The sequence below is a fragment of the Equus caballus genome, chromosome 1 (genome assembly GCF_041296265.1).
Source record: "Equus caballus isolate H_3958 breed thoroughbred chromosome 1, TB-T2T, whole genome shotgun sequence".
Taxonomy (NCBI): domain Eukaryota; kingdom Metazoa; phylum Chordata; class Mammalia; order Perissodactyla; family Equidae; genus Equus; species Equus caballus.
Window position 1 is genome coordinate 174,159,102 of NC_091684.1, and position 21,513 is coordinate 174,180,614.

The window sequence follows — 21,513 nt, forward strand, 5'->3', positions numbered from 1 at the left end:
ACACTTTAATTCCATCAGAAATACACTAGTGAATGTATTAAAATATTTATGTCTGGATTATTTGAGGACACAGGAGAGAAGATCATAGGGAATCATCTTCAAGTTTCTGAAAGTAGGGAATCCACGGGTGGGGGAGGGGAGTGGAAAGAAGCATAATGGAAAAGAGGTTCATTTAGTATAATTGTGAGCTGTGAAGAGTAGAGCGGTAACAAATCACCAGGAAGAGGTGGTAGCCTTACTGTTCACAGCTCTTATTTAGTGTTAGCTGAGACAGGAAAAAATGACTCCCATCCTGGTTCCAGAAAAGAATGACAAAATCTGGTGGAATGGGAACTTACACAACTTCTAATATTTTTTGCATTTATAAATTATTTGGAAGGCAGACCAGGGAGGGGACAGGGAGTTATCAATACGTCTCTGATTGTTGTGAAGCAGATTGTTGATGTTAAGAGATGACTAACTTATTACCATATTGATATTGTGCCTTGGGTCCCTGAAGAATTTCACCCAGTTGAACTGCTGCCTTACAGGTGAGAGCAATGATGTCTATTTATAAGTGTAAAGTCCTTTGAAAAAACAGCAAGAAGCTATATAGCAGACAACACTATAAATCTAAAATAAATTATTTTGAATCTGGATTAAACATATTATGCAAATTACTTGATTTTAAAGTGGGTCTAAAAAATATAGTTCCCCAAACTGACCACTAAGTACAGAAATTTGATCTCACTTTTTGGAAAATGTTCCAAAAGATTTTAGATTTTAAGTAAAATAAATACTTAATTCCTTAAAATGGAGATGGTTGAACTATTATGCAGCAAAGGCTTTTTCAAACGGGGTAAAGATCAATCAACAGTCTTTTCCACTTTGCCCCTTGATCACTCAGCAAGTATTAAGAGGTTTCAAAGGTTGGGAGTTCAACCCATTCTCCTTGTGCCAGTTCAAGCCTCAGCAAATTGAAAGCCTCAGCAAAAAAAAAAAAAAAAAAAAAAGATGGGGAATAGAGATGTGTAAAGGATTTTTAACACAAAGAAAAAAAGAACAGACAAAACAGGGAAAATATAGCACAAAAGTCCACAGGAGGGGATGAGTCACCGGAAATTAAAAAATTTGTGGGCCCGGACTGGTGGCGCAGCAGTTAAGTGCACACATTCCGCTTCAGCAGCCCAGGGTTTGCCAGTTCAGATCCCGAGTGCGGACATGGCACTACTTGGCATGCCATGCTGTGGTAGGGGTCCCACATATAAAGTAGAGGAAGATGGGCACGGATGTTAGCTCAGGGCCAGTCTTCCTCAGCAAAAAGAGGAGGATTGGCAGCAGATGTTAGCTAGGGCTAATCTTCCTCAAAAAAAGAAAAAAACTGAAATTGCCACTGCCGTTCCTGACAACATCAGAAAGCACTGAGGGAAAATTTAATGGATTCGTTTTAAATAAGCCAATTTGAAGACTTCTGCTCAAATTTCAACATCAAGGTATAAAACAAATAATCTTTCTGCTTCTCAAACATGAGTTCTTTCTGTAATGTTTATATTTCTAATTTAAATGATATACATTTAATATGAGATAAAACATGAATGTGGTGAATTTGAGGTCTCTTGCTAAATCCAGTGCAAACTGACCCAATATGGTAAGCTTTAGCCATCTCAGTTTATGAACTAAGAAGCTAAGGGGACTTATGGGATCAAATACATTCTTGGGGTATAATGGTGCTAAGCATACCAAATTGGAAAGGAAGGGTGCTTGAAGATTAATATTTCTATTTCTTTAGCACTTGGAGATTACAAGGGGCCGATGACTGTCTATAAATGGCACAGTGTGAAACCTAGGAAAGGACCGTCCCCTCCTTCAACAGGACCATTTATTTATATTATATGGCTCTCTTCAGGTTGAGGTCTTGTAAAATAAGCCTTCAGTGTGTGAAAATCCCACATGACTAACATTGAACATAGGAGAGAAAGAAGTCTTGGTGTAACATGTTGAGAAAAATATATAGAAATGATTAACTTAAATTTCTTAAATTTTGAGCACTGAATTCTTTTTTATTCATAACTCTATTCTACGTTTGCCTTGATATCTTTCATTCTACTTTAAACAGTGCTTTACAGACTGCAAACTGTTTTATGCATGATATGTCATTTTTTTCTTCCTCATCAAATACTTTGGGTAGACCAAGCAATCATTTTTTCCTATTTTAAAGATTAGGAAGCTGAGGTTCAGACAAGCATCTTACCTGAGGTCAAAGACAAGACACTTAATCTATTCAGGGACAAGCAGGCTATCAATGGTTTACACTGAGAGCTTTCCCCGGGACAGTACAGCTACTTGCTGAAGCCTCAACTTCTTTTGCCTGAAGGCAACAGAAGACCATTGTTCAGGGCCACGTCCATGTCTTCTTGAGTTGGCGTCATAACTGTGCTTTTTTGAGACCCACCTTGATGCCAACACAACATCTGTTTGGTGAGACTCACTCGACCTAATCTGCCCTCCCCCTCAACATTTGCCACCCCCTTCACACAGTCCTCGGTTTTGGTTTTGGCTGTTTTCCAAGTACTTTAGTACAACTCTGTTTCCAGTATCTGGGTGATTGTTTACTGTTGTTTTGCATGCTTACGATGGGAAGAAATTGATCCTTTTAACCAGGGAAAGGGTTGGTAAGAGAGCTGTTTTCTCATGAATATGGATTTAGAAAGAGAAAGGCTGTGTGAGACTGACACCTACCTCACAAAGAGAGACATGGCATGGGGATATGCTGCTTGTATAATAATTGAACAAAAACACTGTCTGTTCCAATATTCCCCTTTTGAAACAACAAGTAGGAAGTATCTGTTAATGCAAAGGAATAGAACACAAGGCATATTCACTCCATTCTTGACTTTTTTTGGACCCAGTAGACAAGCACTTTATTCTTATTCTTTATAACAGAGCTGTGAAGTCTGAGGTCACTAACAGAGGAACAAGTCTCTTCCTGGAGGGAACTGACAGGCTATGCTCCCACTCCACTCTTCTTCTCACACCTACATGCCCAGAGTGAGAAGGAAACCCTAATGTCGATTAAAGCCAACTTTCCTTCTAGAATCTCAGCAACCACTGCCATACAGTGGCTTCCTGAGCTAGTGGTTCTAGGAGCATTTATTTCATTAAAAAATGGAAAGCAGTTGAAAATTAGTGAGCGAGGAGGAAAGAAATAAGAAAAAAATAATCCAAACAGGTCAGAAAGAGAGAAAGGAAGATGACATGAGATGAGTCAGTTACAACAAGCCCTGTTTAGTGTGTGCTCTGTTTGCCTCTTGGACATACTCATCAGTTCAAAGGAGGTTTGATCTTCTAGGGTTTTTTTTTTTTTGGGGGGAAGATTAGCCCTGAGCTAACTGCTGCCAGTCCTCCTCTTTTTGCTGAGGAAGACTGGCCCTGAGCTAACATCCATGACCATCTTCCTCTACTTTATATGTGGGACGCCTACCACAGCATGGCTTGATGAGCGGTGCCATGTCCACACCCAGGATCTGAACCGGTGGACCCTGGGCCAACGAAGCGGAACGTGCAAACTTAACCACTGCGCCACTACTGGACCGGCCCCTCTGCTAAGGTTTATGCAGTCCTGAGAATTTGGATGGAGCAGACTCTGACCTGATGGTCAATTAATTCATGCCCTTCTGGAGCTAATGATGAATCTTTGCTCTGACACTAGAGACAAAAATTCCGGCAGATTACTCTTTCGTCTGCTGCACTTGGCTGAATTCCATAGAGCCAGCCCAGGACTAGTGAGAAAGAAAGAAACAGCCAGGCTGCAAGTCCTGACCTCCTTTGCTAGACCCAGTCTGTCACGGGGCCTTGGTATTCTTCTTTCTAAGGATTTAGGCAACTCCAGTTCTGAGCACTTAAATATTGAAACTTCCACTTCCTGATTGGTTTTCACTGAGGATTTATTTTACCAAAGATGAGAACTCATAGTTTTTAGAATGTGGAAGATAAGCTTCCTGAGATCAGAAATTTGTTTTGTTCACTGCTGTAACCCTAGTACCTCGAATGTGCCAGGCATGGCACTCAATGAATGTGGTTGAATGAATGAATAAGTGGTGATGTACATTAATGCATAATAAATAAATTAATTACATAATAACTAATGAACTGATATCCCAAATAATCGTAGTGAGACGTAGCCCTTGGTTCCTGGGGAGGGGGTGGATTGTAGAAAGAGGAGAAAAACATGATCAAAAGTTTGCTTCGAAGATCATTTCACACAGAGCTCAGATCTCAAGCAGGCCCTCAACACGGCCCAGCAATCCTAGTCAACTGACTGTACCACTTACCTTCTCTCTGCAAACCAACACCATCCTCCAAATCCTCACTTCTGGTTGATGTCCTTGCCAATTTTTCATGGAGAAAACAGAAGTAGACAGAAGAGAACTTCCACATCCTCCAACCACTAAATCTGTCAAGCTACCCCTAGCTTTCCCCACATACCTGCCTTCCCTCCCACAGAAACTCATGTGCCATCCATGCTCCTATGTATCTCCCTGACTCGTGCACTAGCTTCCCTGTGCTATCTCACCTACCCAGGGACTTGCTCCTGCAATTGTTCCTCTCTCTCCTGCATCATCAATTTTTCACTCTCTACTAGATTATATCAGCATACGAATGTGCTGTAATAGCGCCCCTTAAAAAAACCCAAATCTAATAGAAGTTTCCTTGACTCCATGTTCCTTTTCAGCTGCCACCCAACTTCTCTGCTCCCCTTTTCACTCCTTCACCTCCATTCATGCTTGAATCCACTGCACCTAAGCTTTCATCCCTGTCATTTTGTCAAATCCATTCTTGTCGAGATCACCAGTAGCCACCACGTGGTCCAGTCTATCGGTAATTTCTCAGTCTTCATCTTATTGATCTCACGGCAGCATGGCTCCTGGGCATCCACTCTCCTGGCTTTCCTCTAACTCACTGGCCACTTCTCAGTCTCCTCCGCTGGATCCTTTTCTCTTCCCAACCTCTCCTCCTCTCAATCCTCCCTCACTACCTGGGTGACCTCATCTAGTCCTCAGACTTTCAGTAGTGTCTATACATGAATATTTCCCAAATTTATAGATGCAGCCCTCATCGCTTTCATAAACTCTAGAGTTAGCTCTCTGTCTATTTGATGTCTCTGTTTAATAGGCAGCTCAAACTTAGTAAGTCCAGAGTGTGCATGCCCCACCCAATATGCTCTTCCTCTGGTATTCCCTACTTTAGTAAATGGCTAAATATCTTGGTGATAGCTATGCTTTTAATTGTTCTTCTTAAGAAACTTTTTTTAATTTTTTAGTCTTTTTTTTTTTATTGTAGTAACAGTGGTTTATATCATTACGTATATTTTAGGTGTCCATTGTTATATATTTCGAGAAAAATTTTTAAAATATAGTTTTATTTCTTTTTACTTTCTTACCAAATCATGATAATTAACTGTGATCTCAAGAAATGTGTAGCAAAGTTGGGAAGGAATTACGAAAGTCTAGTTAGGTGAAAATTTACAGACCCAATCACCTGAAACTTTTGCCAGGCTATGGTGTGGAGATCACTGACGTAAAATCTATAGTGAGAGAATGTGGTCTTTTAGGAAATTTTCAATACTACACAATTTATCAGACTAGTTGAGAAAGAAATTCAAATAGGAATTGGATTACATAGACATGAGTGTGCGCAATTAATTTATTCACGTATTCCGCCAATAATGATCAACTGTTTATTGTGCTGGATCCTGGGGATATAATGGTGAACAAAGATCACCTGCCTTCAAGGACCTCAAGGACCACGGTGATTAATTTTATGTGTCAGCCTGACTGGCCACAGGGTGCCCCAGATTAAACATTATTTCTGGGTGTGTCTGTGAGGGCGTTTCCAGATGAGGTTAGCATTTGAATATGTAGACTTCATAAAGTCAATTATTCTCCCCGATGTGAATGGGCCTCATCCAATCAGTTGAGGGCTTGAATAGGACAAAAGGCAGAGGAAGGAGGAGCTGGCCCCTCTTTGCTTCCTATCTTCCTGTTTGAGTTGGGACATCTCATCTCATCTTCTCCAACCCTCGGATTGGGATTTAAACCAGTGACTTCCCTGGTTCTCAGGGCTTTGGACTCAGACTGAGTTACAGCATCAGTTTGCCTGGGTCTCCAGCTTGCAGACGGGTGATGGTGGGACTTCTCAGCCTCCATAATCACGTGAGCCAATTTGCCATAATAAATCTCTCTTTCTCTCTCTGGATGTATATATCCCTATCTATCTGTCGTCCATCAATCTGTCATCTCCTGCTTGTTCTATTTCTCAGCAGAACCCTGACTAATACAGGGACCTTAGATGCAGATACTTTAGATCTTTCTCTTTCTTCCTAAAGTCCAGGGACAGCTTAGTTACCTTGTCTCCTCAACAGAGGATCACTGAACATTTGAGGAAAGCTCCAGCATGAAAGCCATAGACAATAAAAACATAGAAGATGCAAGGAGCAGAAGAAAACTTTCAACAAATTACAATTCATATACTCAGAAAGGGTGCTTAGAGTGAGAATACAGGACCCAGCTCTGAGCCCCGGTGTTAGTCCCATTAGGTCATACCCATCACTGGGTTCAAAACCAAACTCCTGTCTGTTCCTCAGACAAAGCTGTTCTTTCTCCCGTGTTCCCAATTTCCACCCATGGCTGGCATCACACTCTTCATCACCCAGGCCTGAGGCCTTCATCTTTCCCTCCCTCTCTCTCCCTTTGTAGCCCCATATCCAGCTGGTCACCAAATCCTGTTGGTTCTGTCTCCAAAAATCGCCTCACAGCTGTCTTCTTCTTCCTGTCCCATAGTTCCTGCCCTATTTCAGAACTACTCATCTCTCTCCTGTCCCATCACAATAGCCTACCAACTAATCTCCCTGTCTGTGACCTTCCATCCCTTCATTCTGTTCCCAGGGTTATGTTTTATAAAATATGGGTTGGTCATATTTCTATCCTGCTCAGAAGCCTCTGATGGTTCTCCATTGTATAACGAAGCAGTCCATAAGGCTGGCTGAGTGAGCACCACAATCACCCCAGGAACTTTTAACATATATCCTTGCCACAGGGGAAGTGCTCAATAATTTCTCAGGCAGACCTTCTCCTATGGTGCCCTCTGGTGGCAACTTCGTGCAATGGCTGGTCTTCATTTTACCCACAAAATTCCCTCTCAGATTCTAATTCAGTCTATCTACCTATTGCTTGGGGGAACCACTAGCTTAGAAAATAAAGTCTAAACTCCTGTATAGAGGCTTCAATCCATCTCTCCAGCTTTTTTTCCCATAACATCTTCTTTTCCTCACCATCCCTTTTGATGCCCCCTTCATTCTTCTCTTCAGTCACACTGGACCGTGCTGTACTTTCCCAGATTGGTGACTTTACTGGTGCTTTTTCTCTGCCTGGACTGCCCCTCCCCTCGACCTCTGCAGGATAAAACTTTCACTTTGTTTAAGGCTCATCGAAATACCTGTTCCTCCAGGAAACCTGCCCAGATCAACCTGATTTCTCTTTTCTCTGTGTTCTCATAGCATTCCATACTTCCTCAGGGAAGCCTTCCCAAATTGCATGCTCTCATCATTCCTGGTGTTTCATCTTTTATAACAGTACTTAATGGTTGTATATTTATTTGTGAGATTTTTAAAAGAATATCTTTTTCTCCTACTGTACTGTAAGTGCCTTGAAGGCAAGGACCATATGTGTTACCATGTACAGTTGGTACATAATATGGAAGCTCAATAATATTTGTTGACTTGGTGAATTTATGTTTCTGCAAGGATCACATATTCTGCTTTGTAGTGTGTGTAACTCTATGTACATTTGCATTCCCTATGAGGTCAGTCTTCTTTTTTTGGTGAGGAAGATTGTCCCTGAGTTAACACATGTGCCAATCTTCCTCTATTTTTTATATGTGGGACGCCGCCACAGCATGGCTTGTTGAGTGGTACTAGGTTCACCCTCAGGATCCAAACCTGTGAACCCTGGACTGCTGAAGCAGAGCATGTGAACTTAAGCACTATGCCACTGCCCAGCCCCAAGTCATAGCCTTTTTGAAGGGACAGATGAAATTTCTTATGTTTTTGCACCCCATCCCTATCCCTACCTCGCTCTGCGCCTGGGATTCAGTAGGATCTTAGATAAAATTGTCCCACTAGAACCCCAGGGGAGGGGCCGGCTTTGCTTTGACGGCCCAGGGTTCCACCAGTTTGGATCCTGGGTGCAGACATGGCACTGCTCATGAATCCATGCTGAGGTGGCATCCCACGTGCCACAAGTAGAAGGACCCACAACTAAAAATGAAAAACAACTATGTACCAGGGGACTTTGGGGACAAAAAGGAAAAATAAAAATCTTTTTTTCTTTTTAGGAAGATTAGCCTTGAGCTAACATCTGCTATCAATCCTCTTTATGCTGAGGAAGACTGGCCCTGAGCAAACATCCATGCCCATCTTCCTCTACTTTATATGTAGGACGCCTAGCACAGCATGGCTTGCCAAGTGGTGCCATGTCCACACCCAGGATCTGAACTGGCGATCCGTAGGCCATTGAAGCAGAATGTGTGCACTTAACCGCTGAGCCACCAGGCCGGCCCTAACAATCTTAAAACAAAACAAAACAAAACAAAAGAACCCCAAACTTCACAAGAGCCAAGACTTTTCTTTTCTTTTCTTCCTTCCTATATTCTCAGTGTCTAGAACAGTGCTTGGTCTGTGGCATTTGTTCAGGAAAGCCCTGTTGAATGAATGATTTAATTGCCAGATGGATCCTTCTCCTATAGTACCCAACAGTAGCAACTTTATATAACCACCAGTCATCTTCACTTCATCCCTAAATTTCTCTTTTCCCACTGAGATGTGTTTCCTGTTTGAGTGTACTACCATGGATCTGGAAGCCAGGTAAGATTCTCCCTGATCATTTCCTTTCCTTTTCCATCATTTATCAAATAGTCACTGAATCCTTACTACACAGCAGACACCACGGAAGGACTGGTAATCCCAAAGCGAAGCTGTAGTCCCAGTCTGGTTAGAGAGAGAGAGGAGTGAACAATTATAACACCGTGAGACAAGGGCCATGGTAGAGTCAGGCAAAGGATGCTCGGGGAGCGCCCCTCAGTGGGCATGCCAGAGTAGGCCACTGGAGAAAGTGACTTCTGAGCTGAGTCTGGAAGGATGAATAGAAGTTAATCAGGAGGATATGCCAGGCAAAGGAAACAGTTTGCACAAAGTCACACAGAGAGAGCGTGATTTAAATTTGATGTGACTGAAGTGCACTGTGCTTTTGACCAAATGTTGAGAGGTGCAAAAAGAAATGTAGATCACGAAGAGCTTGAGTGCCATGCTCTGTAAGTTGTCTTGAAAGTGTCAGGCAGGTTTAAGCAGAGCTGTGATTGGACCTGGCAGCCGCAGTAGGACGAAGTGGAGATGGGCAAATACAGAGGCAGGGAGCAGTTAGGAGGCAGTCAGAGTGATCAAAGCAAGGACAAAAGAGGGACTAAAAGAAAGCAAAGGTGGTAAAGGGAAAGACGACGGATTCAAGATATATTTATAAAATGTGTATACTCGAGGAACACTTATATGTCTATAAAATTGCTTTTAGAAAGAATTGCATGGGTGTGCAAAGATAATTGAATAAAGATGTTTATTACAGCATGTTTTTGCAATAGTTAAAAATTAGAAACACTCTATGCATCCATCAATATGGTGTGCCAAGCGGTGCCATGTCCGCACCCAGGATCCGAACTGGTGAACCCCGGGCCACCAAAGTGGAGTGTGTGCATTTAACCACTGCGCCACCAGACTGGCCTCCTCACGTTTTCACTTTTTTTAATGGACAACTAAATGTGATCCTGGATAGAAAAAACTTTTTTTCTCTTTCTATAAAGGACATTGTGGCACAATTGGAGAAATTTGAATAAGGTTTCTAGATTAGATAATAGCACCATATCAATGTTAATTTCTTGATTTTGATAATTGTACTGTGTTTATGGAAGAGAATATCCTTGTTTATGAGAAATACACGCTGAAATATTTAGGAGTAATGGGGCATTATGTCTGCAACTTATTCTCAAATGGAACAGAAAACAGTAACAATAGAGAGAATAACAAAGCAAATAGGGTAAAATGTTAACATTTGGGGAATCTGGATTAAAGTAAACAGGAATTCTTCTATATTTGCACTTTTCTGTAGGTCTGAAATTATAAAGTTAAATGTTTTTTAAAAAGGTATAAAACAATATAAAGTATGCTACCATTTGTGTAGGGGGAAAATGGAATATATATAAATATATGCATTTATTTATGAATATATAATGATCTTTGGAAAGATACACAAGAATTAGCACTATCAGTGGCCTTTGGAAATGAGAATTTGGTGGCTGGGAACAGTGGAAAAAGGAAGACTAATTTTTCATTATATGTCCTTTGATAGCTTTTGAATTTTCACTAAGTAAATGATTTGCCTATCTAAAATAAATATAATTTAAAATAATAAAATATTTTGTACAATGAGGAATTGCAAGCATACTCAGAAGTAGAGAGAAGAGTACAGTGAACTCTCATATCCTAGATCATTACCCAGAGTCTACCATTATCAAGATTTTGCCACATTGCTTTATCTATCCTTTCCCACTCCCTGTATTTCTTTTATCTTCTTTGCTGAAGTATTTTAAGATTCCAGACATCATTCCATCCCTATAAATCTCAGTAAGCATCTCTTAAAAATATGGACATTTTCTTACATAACCACAAGGCAATTATCACACCTAACAAAATTAACAATAATTCTTTGGTATCAACTAATATATCCAACCCATAACAAAATTTCTTCAGGTGTCAAAAAAGGACCACATACTGTATATAGACACTGTACTCCAGCTGAATTTATTTCTCATGGGATATAGGTTAACAGTTCTGAAACTGTTTTACATATATACATTACATATTTACATATATACTGGGGTTGATCAAATAAGTACATGTATAACTGATGTTGGGAGTCAGGGTTCTCACTGTCAAAGAGAAGTAAGAAGGGAAGAAAGCAAGAAGGGAAGCCTAGAATGAACACTGTACTGGATTAGGATCAGAGACATCAGCATGAACTCAGGTTTAGCTTAACATACATGCAGATAAAGAGATACAAACAATGAGAGATATGTGTGTTTACATGAATTAGTACCCATACATATATTACCTAGTACTGTCCACTCAGAGGATCTAGAAGCAACGAAATCACCGTAGCAATGAGCACACCTTGTGCCCAGATTTTGGTTTCAAAATACCATTCTTCAATAAAAGCAACCAAGGATCCTTGGAGAAATGTCTGATTTTAGAACTGGGGCAAGAAAAATACAAAATAAGTCTGGAGCACCTTGTAATACCAAAAATGAAAGAAGTGTTTAAAATTTCAGGGGGATGGGGCTGGCCCCGTGGCCGAGCGGTTAAGTTCGCGCGCTCCGCTGCAGGCGGCCCAGTGTTTCGTTGGTTCGAATCCTGGGCGCGGACATGACACTGCTCGTCGAACCACGCTGAGGCAGCGTCCCACATGCCACAACTAGAAGAACCCACAACAAAGAATATACAACTATGTACCGGGGGGCTTTGGGGAGAAAAAGGAAAAAATAAAATCTTTAAAAAAAAAAAAATTATCATTAAAAAAAAAAAAAAATTTCAAAGGGATGGAGGAATCATCCTGAAAGAGCTCCCCAATAGCCAAATGGAATAATTTGAGCAACAAAATAAATAGCATAGTATTAGATTATAATCCAAAGTATACATGAATCTATACTGATATAAATAAGTGATCGAATACATAACTGAGTGGTGGAGTAGAAACAAATCTTCTTTACAGAACAATTCCAGATTGTTCTGGAATGTACAAGCTAATGTCATGAGATACTCTTTCTTGCAGGGGGTGGTGCTTAACCACTTCTCCCCGACTTTGAGGGTGGGCTGGACTTGTAGTCTTGCTTCCAAAGAATGTAGAAAGGGAAAATATTGAACTTTAAACTGGAGACACCTGGCAAACACGACCGTAACCAGGTGATCGAGATTAACATCACCAATTTGTCATGTGGATATCAGGTACCCCCTGATGTTACGTAATGAGAAGGCACTTCACCTTTGTGGTATTCTTCTTAAAATTGTGGTAGCACAATGCTGTGCAATCATCACCTCTAGTTCCAAAGTTTTTCATCACCTCAGACAGAAACTCTGTGCCCATTAAGCAATGACTTCCCATTCTTTCCTTCTCACTGTCCCTGCTAACCTCTAATCTACTTTCTTCTCTACGAATTTGACCATTCTAGGTATTTCATATAAGTGGAATCGTACATTTGTCCTTTTGTGATTGGCTTATTTCACTTAGCATAATGTTTCCAAAGTTCATTCATGTTGTAGCATGTATCAGAACTTCATTCTTTTTTATGACCAAATAATATTCCATTGTATGTGTATACCACATTATTTCTCTGTTGATGGACACTTAGGTTATTTCCACCTTTTGGCTATTGTGAATAATGCTGCATCAATATTGTGAACATTGACCTGTTTGAGTTCCTGTTTTCATTACTTTTGGGTGTATATGTAGAAGTGGAGTTGCTGAGTCATATGGTAGGGTAGTTGTATGTTTAACTTTTTGAGGAACTGCCCAACTGTTTTCCAGCAAAGGCGCCATTGTGCATTCCCACCAGCAATATACGAGGGTTTCAGTTTCTCCACATTCTCCCCAACTTGTTGTTTTCCTTTTAAAAAAATTATAGCCACCCTAATAGGTATGAAATAGTATCTCATTGTGGTTTTGATTTGCATTTCCCTAATGAATAATGATATTGAGCATCTTTTCATGTGTCTGTTGGCCATCTGTATATCTTCTTTGTAGAAATTTCTATTCAAGTTCTTTGCTCATTTTTTAACTGAGTTATTTGCCTTTTTGTGTTGAGTTGTACGAGTTCTTTATACATTCTGGATATTAAACCCTTATCAGATATATGATTTGCAAATAATTTCTCCTATTCTGTAGATTACCTTTTTGGTCTCTTGATAGTGTCCTTTGATGCACAAAAGTTTTTAATTTTAATGAAGTTCAGTTATCCTTTTTTTCTTTTGTTGCCTGTACTTTTGTCATAATTAGAAACCATTGCCAACTCCAAGGTCATGAAGATTTGCACCTATATTTTTTCTAAGAGTTTTATGTTTTTGCTCTTATGTTCAGGCCTTTAATCCATTTTTAGTTAATTTTTGTATATAGTATAAGGTAAAGGTCCAACTTTTTTTTCTTTTTTCATATGGATATCCTATGTATTGAAGAGACTATTATTTCCCCCACTGAATGGCCTTGGTTGGCATCTTTGTTGAAAATCAGTTGATCATAGATGTGAGAGTTTACGTCTGGATTCTCAGTTCTAATCCATTGGTCTATATTTCTATCCTTATTCCAGAACCACACTGTTTTGACTATGGTAGCTTTGTAGTAAGTTTTTAAATTGGGAAATGTGAGTCTTTCCATTTTATTCTCCTTTTTCAAGATTGTTTTGGCTATTCTGGGTCCTCTGAAATTCTACATGAGCTTTAGGATAAGTTTTTCAATTTCTGTAAATAACACCTTTGGGATTTTGATAGGGATTGCACTGAATCTGTATATCACTTTGGGTAGTATTGTCAACAATATTAAGTAGTTTTCCATGTACAAGTCACCTCCTTGGTTAAATTAGTCCTAAGTATTTTATTCTTTTTGATGCTATTATAAATGGAATTGTTTTATTAAGGACAACTGATTTTTTTTTTTTTTTAGGAAGATTAGCCCTGAGTCAACGTCCACCGCCAATCCTCCTCCTTCTGCTGAGGAAGACGGGCCCATCTTCCTCTACTTTATATGTGGGACACCTACCACAGCATGGCTTGCCAAGCAGTGCCATGTCTGCACCCGGGATCCGAACTGGCACATGTGAACTTAATCGCCACCGAGCCGGCCCCTGGACAACTGATTTTTGACAAAGGCAATTTAGTCATTCTTTTCAATGAATGATGCTGAAAACATTGGATATCCATAAGAAGAAAAAAAAAACCCCAAAACTAAACAACACACACATATACACAAGAGAACTTTAATCCACACCTCATACCATATAGGAAAATTAACTCAAAATGAATCATTCCTAAATGTAAATCCAAAACTATAAGTCTAGATTTTTGAAATTTCTAGAAGAAAATAAGGGAGAAAATCTTTGTGACCCTGGATTAGGCAAAGATTTCATAGATATGACACCAAAAAATTCTCCATATAAGAACAAATTGATAAATTGGACTTCATCAAAAGTAAAATCTTCTGCTCTTCAAAAACCACTAGTAAGAGACTAAAAAGAGTTGGGGCCGGTCCTGTGTGTAGTGGTTAAGTTTGGTGTGCTCTGCTTCAGTGGCCTGGGTTTGCACGTTTGGATCCCAGGCATGGACCTACACCACTCGTCAGCGTGCTGTGGTGGTGACCCACATAGAAAATAGAGGAAGACTGGCACAGATGTTAGTTCAGGGCTAGTCTTCCTCAGCAGAAAAAAAGAGAGAGAGAGAGAGAGAGACTGACAAGACAAGCCACAGACTGAGGATGTATTTGATAAAGGAGTTTCTTCAGGATATATGAAGAACTCTCAAAATCAATAATAAGAAAATAAACAACCCAGTTAAAAATGGGCAAAGGATTTGAACAGATACTTCACCAAAAATACATATACAGATGGCAAATAAGCATATGAAAAGATGTTCCCCATCATTCGTCATTAGGGAAATACAAAACCACAATGGGATACTACTATACACCTATGAGAATCATTAAAATTAACGGAATAAACATACTAAGTGCTAGAAATAATGTGGAGAACCTGGAACTCTCATACATTGCTGGAGGGAATGTAAAATGGTGCAACCACGTTGGAAAAGTTTGGCAGTTTCTTCAAAGGTTAAATATGTACTTACCATACCTACTATATGATCTAGCCATTCAGCTTCTAGGTATTTACCCATGAGGAAAGAAGGCATATGTCTAAACAAAGACTTGTACATGAACATTTATAGCAGCTTTATTTGTAATAGCCTCCAACTAGAAATAACTCAAATGTCCATCAATGGATAAGGGATAAACGAAATACTACTCAGCAACAAAAATGAAAGAACTATTGACACATACAACAACATGCATGGATCTCAAAATCGTTATTCTGAATGAAGGAAGCCAGACAAAAAAGAGTATATATGATTCTATGTATATAAAACTTTAGAAAATGCAAACTGATCTATATTGATAGAAAGTACCTGGGTTACCTGGGGAGAGAAGTGTGGAGAGGGTTAGGAGAGATGGTTTACAAAGGAGCAGAGGAAATTTTCGGGATGATGGATAGCTTCACTATCTTTATTGTAGTGATAGTTAAAGGGTGTATATATATGTCAAAACTTATCAAATTGTACATTTTAAATATATATAGTTGATTGTATGCCAATCTAGCTCAATAAACTTGTTTAAAGTCACCAATCTGATGTACAGTTAAATTCATTTGTTTTAGTCTCCTCCCCTCCAACTTTTAGGAATTGCTTTTTAATTCTATTCTTGAATATGTAAAACAATTATATTTCCAAAGACAATATATATATCAAGTTAAATTCAGGCAAGTCTTCCTTCTATATTGTCACCTCGACAATGTTACCTTCCTACCTCTGTAGGTAACTTTTTTTTAGTAATTTTTGTTTAATCTTCTAGTGTTTCTTTTTGATATATCTTGCTAGCTCCCCTTTCTTAAACAAAGAATTGTATATTATGTAATCTTCTACCTCTTTTCTTTCTACTTGACAATAAATTCTGGAAATTGCTTCAAATTAGTGTATAAAGATCTTTCTAATTTCTTTTTATGTCTGCATAATATTCAACTATGATTTGTCACTGATAAATAAATACTTAGGTTGTCAGCAATCTTTTGCTATTATAAATAGTACAGCAAAGAACAACCTTGTTCATAATTGATCTCATACTTTTGGCAGTGTGTCTTTGGGACAGAGTCCTAGAAATGGGATTGCTGGATTAAAGGATAAATACATAGGTAATTTTCCAAGATAGAGCCATATGCACTGCAGAGCAGTCATACCATTTGGCATTCTCATCAACAATATATGAGTGTCCCTGTTTCCCCATAACCTTGCCAAGAGTATTTTATGAAATATCTGGATTTCTGGAAATCTGATAGACGGAAAGTGGTACTTTGATGGCGTTTTCATTTGCATATCTCATTAAAAGTGAGGTTAAATATCGTTAATATGTTCAAGGGCCATTTTTATGTTTTTTGTGAACTGTTTATGACTTTTGCTCAAATGTATAAGTCATTAGCTTTCTTTTTAAAAAAGTTCTTTATATATTAAAGCTATTAGCCCTTTGTGATTTAAGTGGAAGATAGTATTTCCCAATCTGTCACTTAGTTTTTGACTTGGTCTGTGGTAGGTTTTGTGTTTGTGTGTGTGTGTGTGTGTGTGTGTGAGAGAGAGAGAGAGAGAGAGAGAGTTTGGCCAAAAAAAGGTCTTCTTCTATTTTTATGTAGTGAAATTTATCAATCTTTTCTTTTATTGCTTCTAGATTTTTGGATCATAGAAATATTTCCCCCACTCCTAGGTTGTAAGTATTCTCCCATGTCTTCTTCTAGTGCTTGTATGTTTCACTTTTTATCTTTAGATTTCTGACCCATTTGAAATTTACCCTGGTGAAAAGTGAGATACAGACCCAATCTGGTATTTTTCCAAATGGCTATCCAGTTGTTCCAACTTTATTTATTAAAAAAATTCAACTCCTCCCCCTCATTGAATTCCCCACCTTTATCATAAATTAAATTTTCCAAATGTACATGCTTCTATTTCTGGACTTTCTATTTTATTAGTCTGTATGTTTATCTATGCACCAATATCACGCTTCTTAAATTATAGAGGCTTTATAATATGTCTTAATATTGGGTGTGGCTAGCTTCCCACCCTACATGACACTAAACATTTTCAGGGTTTTCCTGGATATTGTTGTTTGTTTGTTTGGTAGTTTTCCATACGACCTTTATAATCAATTTGTTTAATTCCAGAAAGACAACTTGTTGGTGTTTTTTATTGGGATCATGTTAAACTTATAAATTAACTTAGGGAGAATTGACACCATTAGGATATTGACTCTTCCTAACCAAACACAAGACTTGCTTTTCCATTTGTTTGTGTTGACTCTTGTCTCTTTCAGTAATGTTTTGAAGCTTTCTTCATATCTATTTGCATATTTCTGTTAAATTACTGCCTTAGCACTTTAATTAGAGTCTTTTCTCCCATTATATCTTCTAAGTGGTTATTATTTAAATATGGAATTGTATTTCTCTTCATTAATTTTACAGCCTGTTACTTTACTAAATTTTTAAATTACTTATAGAAGTTTTCCCATTGATTCTCTTGGATTTTTCAGCTATACAATAATACAATCTGCCAAAAAAGGTTTTTGTGGGTTTTTTTTAAAAGATTTTTTCATTTTTTCCTTTTTCTCCCCAAAGCCCCCCGGTACATAGTTGTATATTCTTCGTTGTGGGTCCTTCTAGTTGTGGCATGTGGGATGCCGCCTCACTGTGGCTTGATGAGCAGTGCCATGTCCACGCCCAGGATTCGAACCAACGAAACACTGGGCTGCCTGCAGCGGAGCGTGTGAACTTAACCACTCGGCCACGGGGCCAGCCCCCAAAAAAGGTTTTTTCATCTTATCTTTTTTTGTGTGTGTGAGCAAGATTGACTTTGTGCTAACATCTGTTGCCAATCTTCCCCTTTCTGCTTGGGGAAGACTGTCGCTCAGTTAACATTTGTGCCAATCTTCCTCCAATTTTTTTTCTTTTTTATGTGGGATGCTGCCACAGCATGGCTTGAGGAGTGGTGCTAGCTCTGCACCCAGGATCTGAACCTGCAGACCCCAGGCTGCCAAAGTGGAGCCTGTGAACTTAACTTCTACACCACTGGGCGGCCTCTATCTTATCCTTTTAAAGTAATGTTCAATACCATGTTGAATGGTAGCGGTATTCTTGTCTCATTCTTAACTAGCAAGAATGCCTCTAGTGTTTCCTTGTTAAAAAACATGCTAGCTTTGCAAACACATATGCACATAGCACTTTAATTATGTTAAGGAAATATCCATTGATTCTTACTTCACTGAAATTTTAAATCAGAAATGGATGTGAATTATGACAAATGCTTTATTGGCAACTGTGGAGGTGATTGTATAATATTTCTTCTTAGAAATATTACTATAATAAATTACATTAATGGTTTTCCTAATACTGAACCATCCTTTCATTCCTGTAATGAACATCACTTGGTTATACATAATGTATACTTTAAAAAAATTTGTATTTTATTTATTTATTTATTTTTTGTGAGGAAGATTGGCCTTGAGCTAACATCAGTTGCCGATCTTCCTTTATTTTATGTGGGATGCCGCCACAGTGTGGCTTGATGATCCATGCTAGGTCCATGCCTGGGATCCAAACCTGTGAACCCCGGGCTGCCAAAGCAGAGTGTGCCAACTTAACCACTATGCCACCAGACGGGCCCTTATGTAATGTATACTTTTTTCAATGTGTTATTGGATTCTATTTGCTAATATCTTATTTAAGATTTTTGCATCAATATTCACAAGTGAAACTGTCCTATAGTTTTCTTTTATGTGTGTGTGCAATCTTTATCACTCTTTGCTATCAATGTTAATTTCATAAAAATTTTTTGAAAGTTTTTTCCTTTTTCTATGACCCAGAATATTTAAATAGAATTAAGATTATATTTAGGAAAGTCTTTTATGTGATGGTTTGAGTTATGAAGTGAACTAATCATTTTTTTATGGAACACCATTTTTACTTAAAATTACAACTAACACGGGGCGAGCCCCACGGCCAAGTGGTTAAGTTCGCGAGCTCTGCTTCAGCGGCTCAGGTTTTTGCCAGTTGGGATCCTGGGCACAGACATGGCACCACTCATTAGGCCACACTGAGGCGGCGTCCCACATGCCACACCTAGAAGGAGCCACAACTAAAATGTACAACTATGTACTGGGGGGATTTGGGGAGAAAAAGCAGGAAAAAAGAACAACTAACAAACTATAGTTATTCAGACTTGAGTATCCGATAGACATTTTCTCAAAAAAAACCAAAATGAGCTCATCAATTCAAGGAAAACTAGTGACAGTATTTGTTGCCAACGATAAAATTCAAGCTTTCAGAGGAAAATAAGAATTTTGGAAAACATATCTGCAACTGTGAGCTTCAGAGCTTCCCAATACTCAAATACTTTTCTGATGCAATAGGTAGCAATATTAACAAAAGTGACTTTTAAATATTATATAATGAAGTGTGTCAATATTTAATATTGTATAATGAAATGTGTCAATGTGCATAACTCAGTGCATCAATATTTCCCAAATGACCAGTTTGGTCTCAATGTAAGATGTTACATATTCGTTGATATGATGTCAGATCCTACATTGCAACTAGCTTTTAACAAACTCCTACTTCTTTTATTTTTTATTAAAAAAAACTTTTTTTGGCATCTGAGCTGACATCTGTTGCCAATCTTCTTTCTTTTCTTCTTCTTCTTCTCCCCAAAGTCCCCCAGCACATAGTTGTATATTCTAGTTGTAGGTCCTTCTGGTTGTGCTATGTGGGATGCTGCCTCAGCATGGCTTGATGAGCAGTGCCATGTCTGCGCCCAGGATCTGAACTGGTGAAACCCTGGGCTGAGGAAGTGAAGAGTGCAAATTTAACCACTTGGCCATGGGGCCAGCCCCAAACTCCTACTTCTTTAATTTTGGTATAGTATCAAAGAAAAATGTTCAAATTATCCAAATAGGCTATTAAAATCTACTCACTTTTCCAAGTATATATTTGGGTGAGTCCAGATCTTCACATACTTCAGCCAAAACAGCATATTGCAACAGAGTGAATGTAGAAGCAGACATGTGAACCCAGCTGCTTTCCATTAAGTCAGATAGTAAGAGATTTTGAAACTGTAAAGCAACTGCCACTCTTTTCACTAAATTGTTTTTATTTTGGACACTATAGTTATTTTTCATGTCATGTTAATATTTAATGGATTTATTATTGTTTTCAAATGAATAAATATTTTAAAATTTCTCAGTTTTGTTTTTTGCTTTTTCTCCCCAAATGCCCCCAGCACATACTTACATATTTTAGTTGTGGATCCTTCTAGTCGTGGCATGTGGGACGCTGCCTCAGCGTGGCCTGATGAGCAGTGCCATGTCGGCACCTAGGATCCGAACCAGTGAAACCCTGTGCCCAGAAGTGGAGCTGGTGAACTTAACCACTTGGCCATGGGGCCCGCCCCCAAAATTACTGTTTTAATTACTAATATGGCAAATATTGATACATACAACCCACATAAACAAAAGCTCTTTGGGGAGGGGGTCTTCAATAATTTTTAGAATGTAAAGGAGTTTTCAGACCAAAAAGTTTGAGAACCACTGCTTAATGGGTTCCTCATGTTCACATTTTTTGTCAGCAGCATATATACCTGAAGACAATATAAAGGGATATAAAGTTCTTGGATCATATTTTTTCTTTGAAAAATTTGAAAACGCTGTATTGTTTCTAGCATAAAATGCTGCTGTAGAGAAGTCTGATGCCAATCTAATTTTCTCTTCCCTAAAAGTGGCTAGTACTTTTTGTCTGGATGCTCAAAGGGGTTTCCCCTTATCTTTAAAAACCAATCTTGGGGCCAGCCCCAAGATTTCTTTCAAAAGCTTTTATCTTTCTTTTTAGAAAAATCATTCTCCTTTCAGCTCTTAATTGTGCCTTTTTTCTCATTTATTTCTGAAAAAAGTTAAAAACTTTTTTTGTGAGATTTGTTAGTTTTCATTTAATATCCTCCTGTTCTCTATCCATATCACTTTTTAGCTTTTCTATTTCTGATTTCTGCTGTTCTTTCAAAGCATCTACTACTTTCTTTATTTCATTAAAAAATATTAGGTTGAAGTTTTCATTTGCTTTACCACATTTTTCTAGTGTGTTACTGTCTACTGGAACTTACTTTTTTAGGTTTATTTTCACTGTGCTGTTTCCACAGTAACAGGTATGGGATTAGATTACATTCCTTAAGTGTTCCCAATTTTAAACAAGATATTACATTTTCCGGGACTATTAAGTAGAACCACCCTTACCTCTCCCGCTTGGAGCCCCACCCTTTCCCCCAGCACGTGGCCGCGGGCCCCGCCCACGCCTGGCGCACGCCGGGGCGTCCGGGCCCCGCGCATGCGCTCAGCACACCTCTAGGCCCCGCCCACGCCTCTCACGCGCCGTCGCGGCCACGCCCAGCCTCTTGTCTCTCCCTGGGGCCGGGCGCGCGGTGTATTTTCCCGCCATTTCCAGCTTGTCGTGAGGAGAAGTGGATGATTTCGATGAGATCCGGGACCCTCTGGGATCACGGCGGCCAAGCGGGTAGGGAAGGTAGCTAGAAAAGTATTGGTA

At 39.0% G+C, this 21,513-nt stretch overlaps 1 protein-coding gene across 16 annotated transcripts in view; it reads left to right on the top strand.

Moving 5' to 3' along the window:
- RNF212B (ring finger protein 212B) overlaps positions 1-21,513 on the top strand; it is a 64,874-nt gene that overhangs the window by 225 nt on the left and 43,136 nt on the right. For 3 of the 16 annotated variants that reach the window (XM_023622318.2, XM_070241195.1, XM_070241214.1), the window contains exon 2: positions 16,608-16,646. Coding sequence is in view for 5 of the 16 variants with exons in the window: in XM_023622340.2 (XP_023478108.1) it covers positions 8,856-8,899; positions 16,608-16,646 (83 nt within the window). In the remaining 11 variants the exon portion in view is untranslated. Of the gene's footprint in view, positions 1-499; positions 531-8,579; positions 8,900-16,607; positions 16,647-21,311; positions 21,493-21,513 lie in introns of those variants that run through there. The other 13 variants (XM_070241204.1, XM_070241216.1, XM_023622294.2 and 10 more) reach the window with 11 other exon arrangements.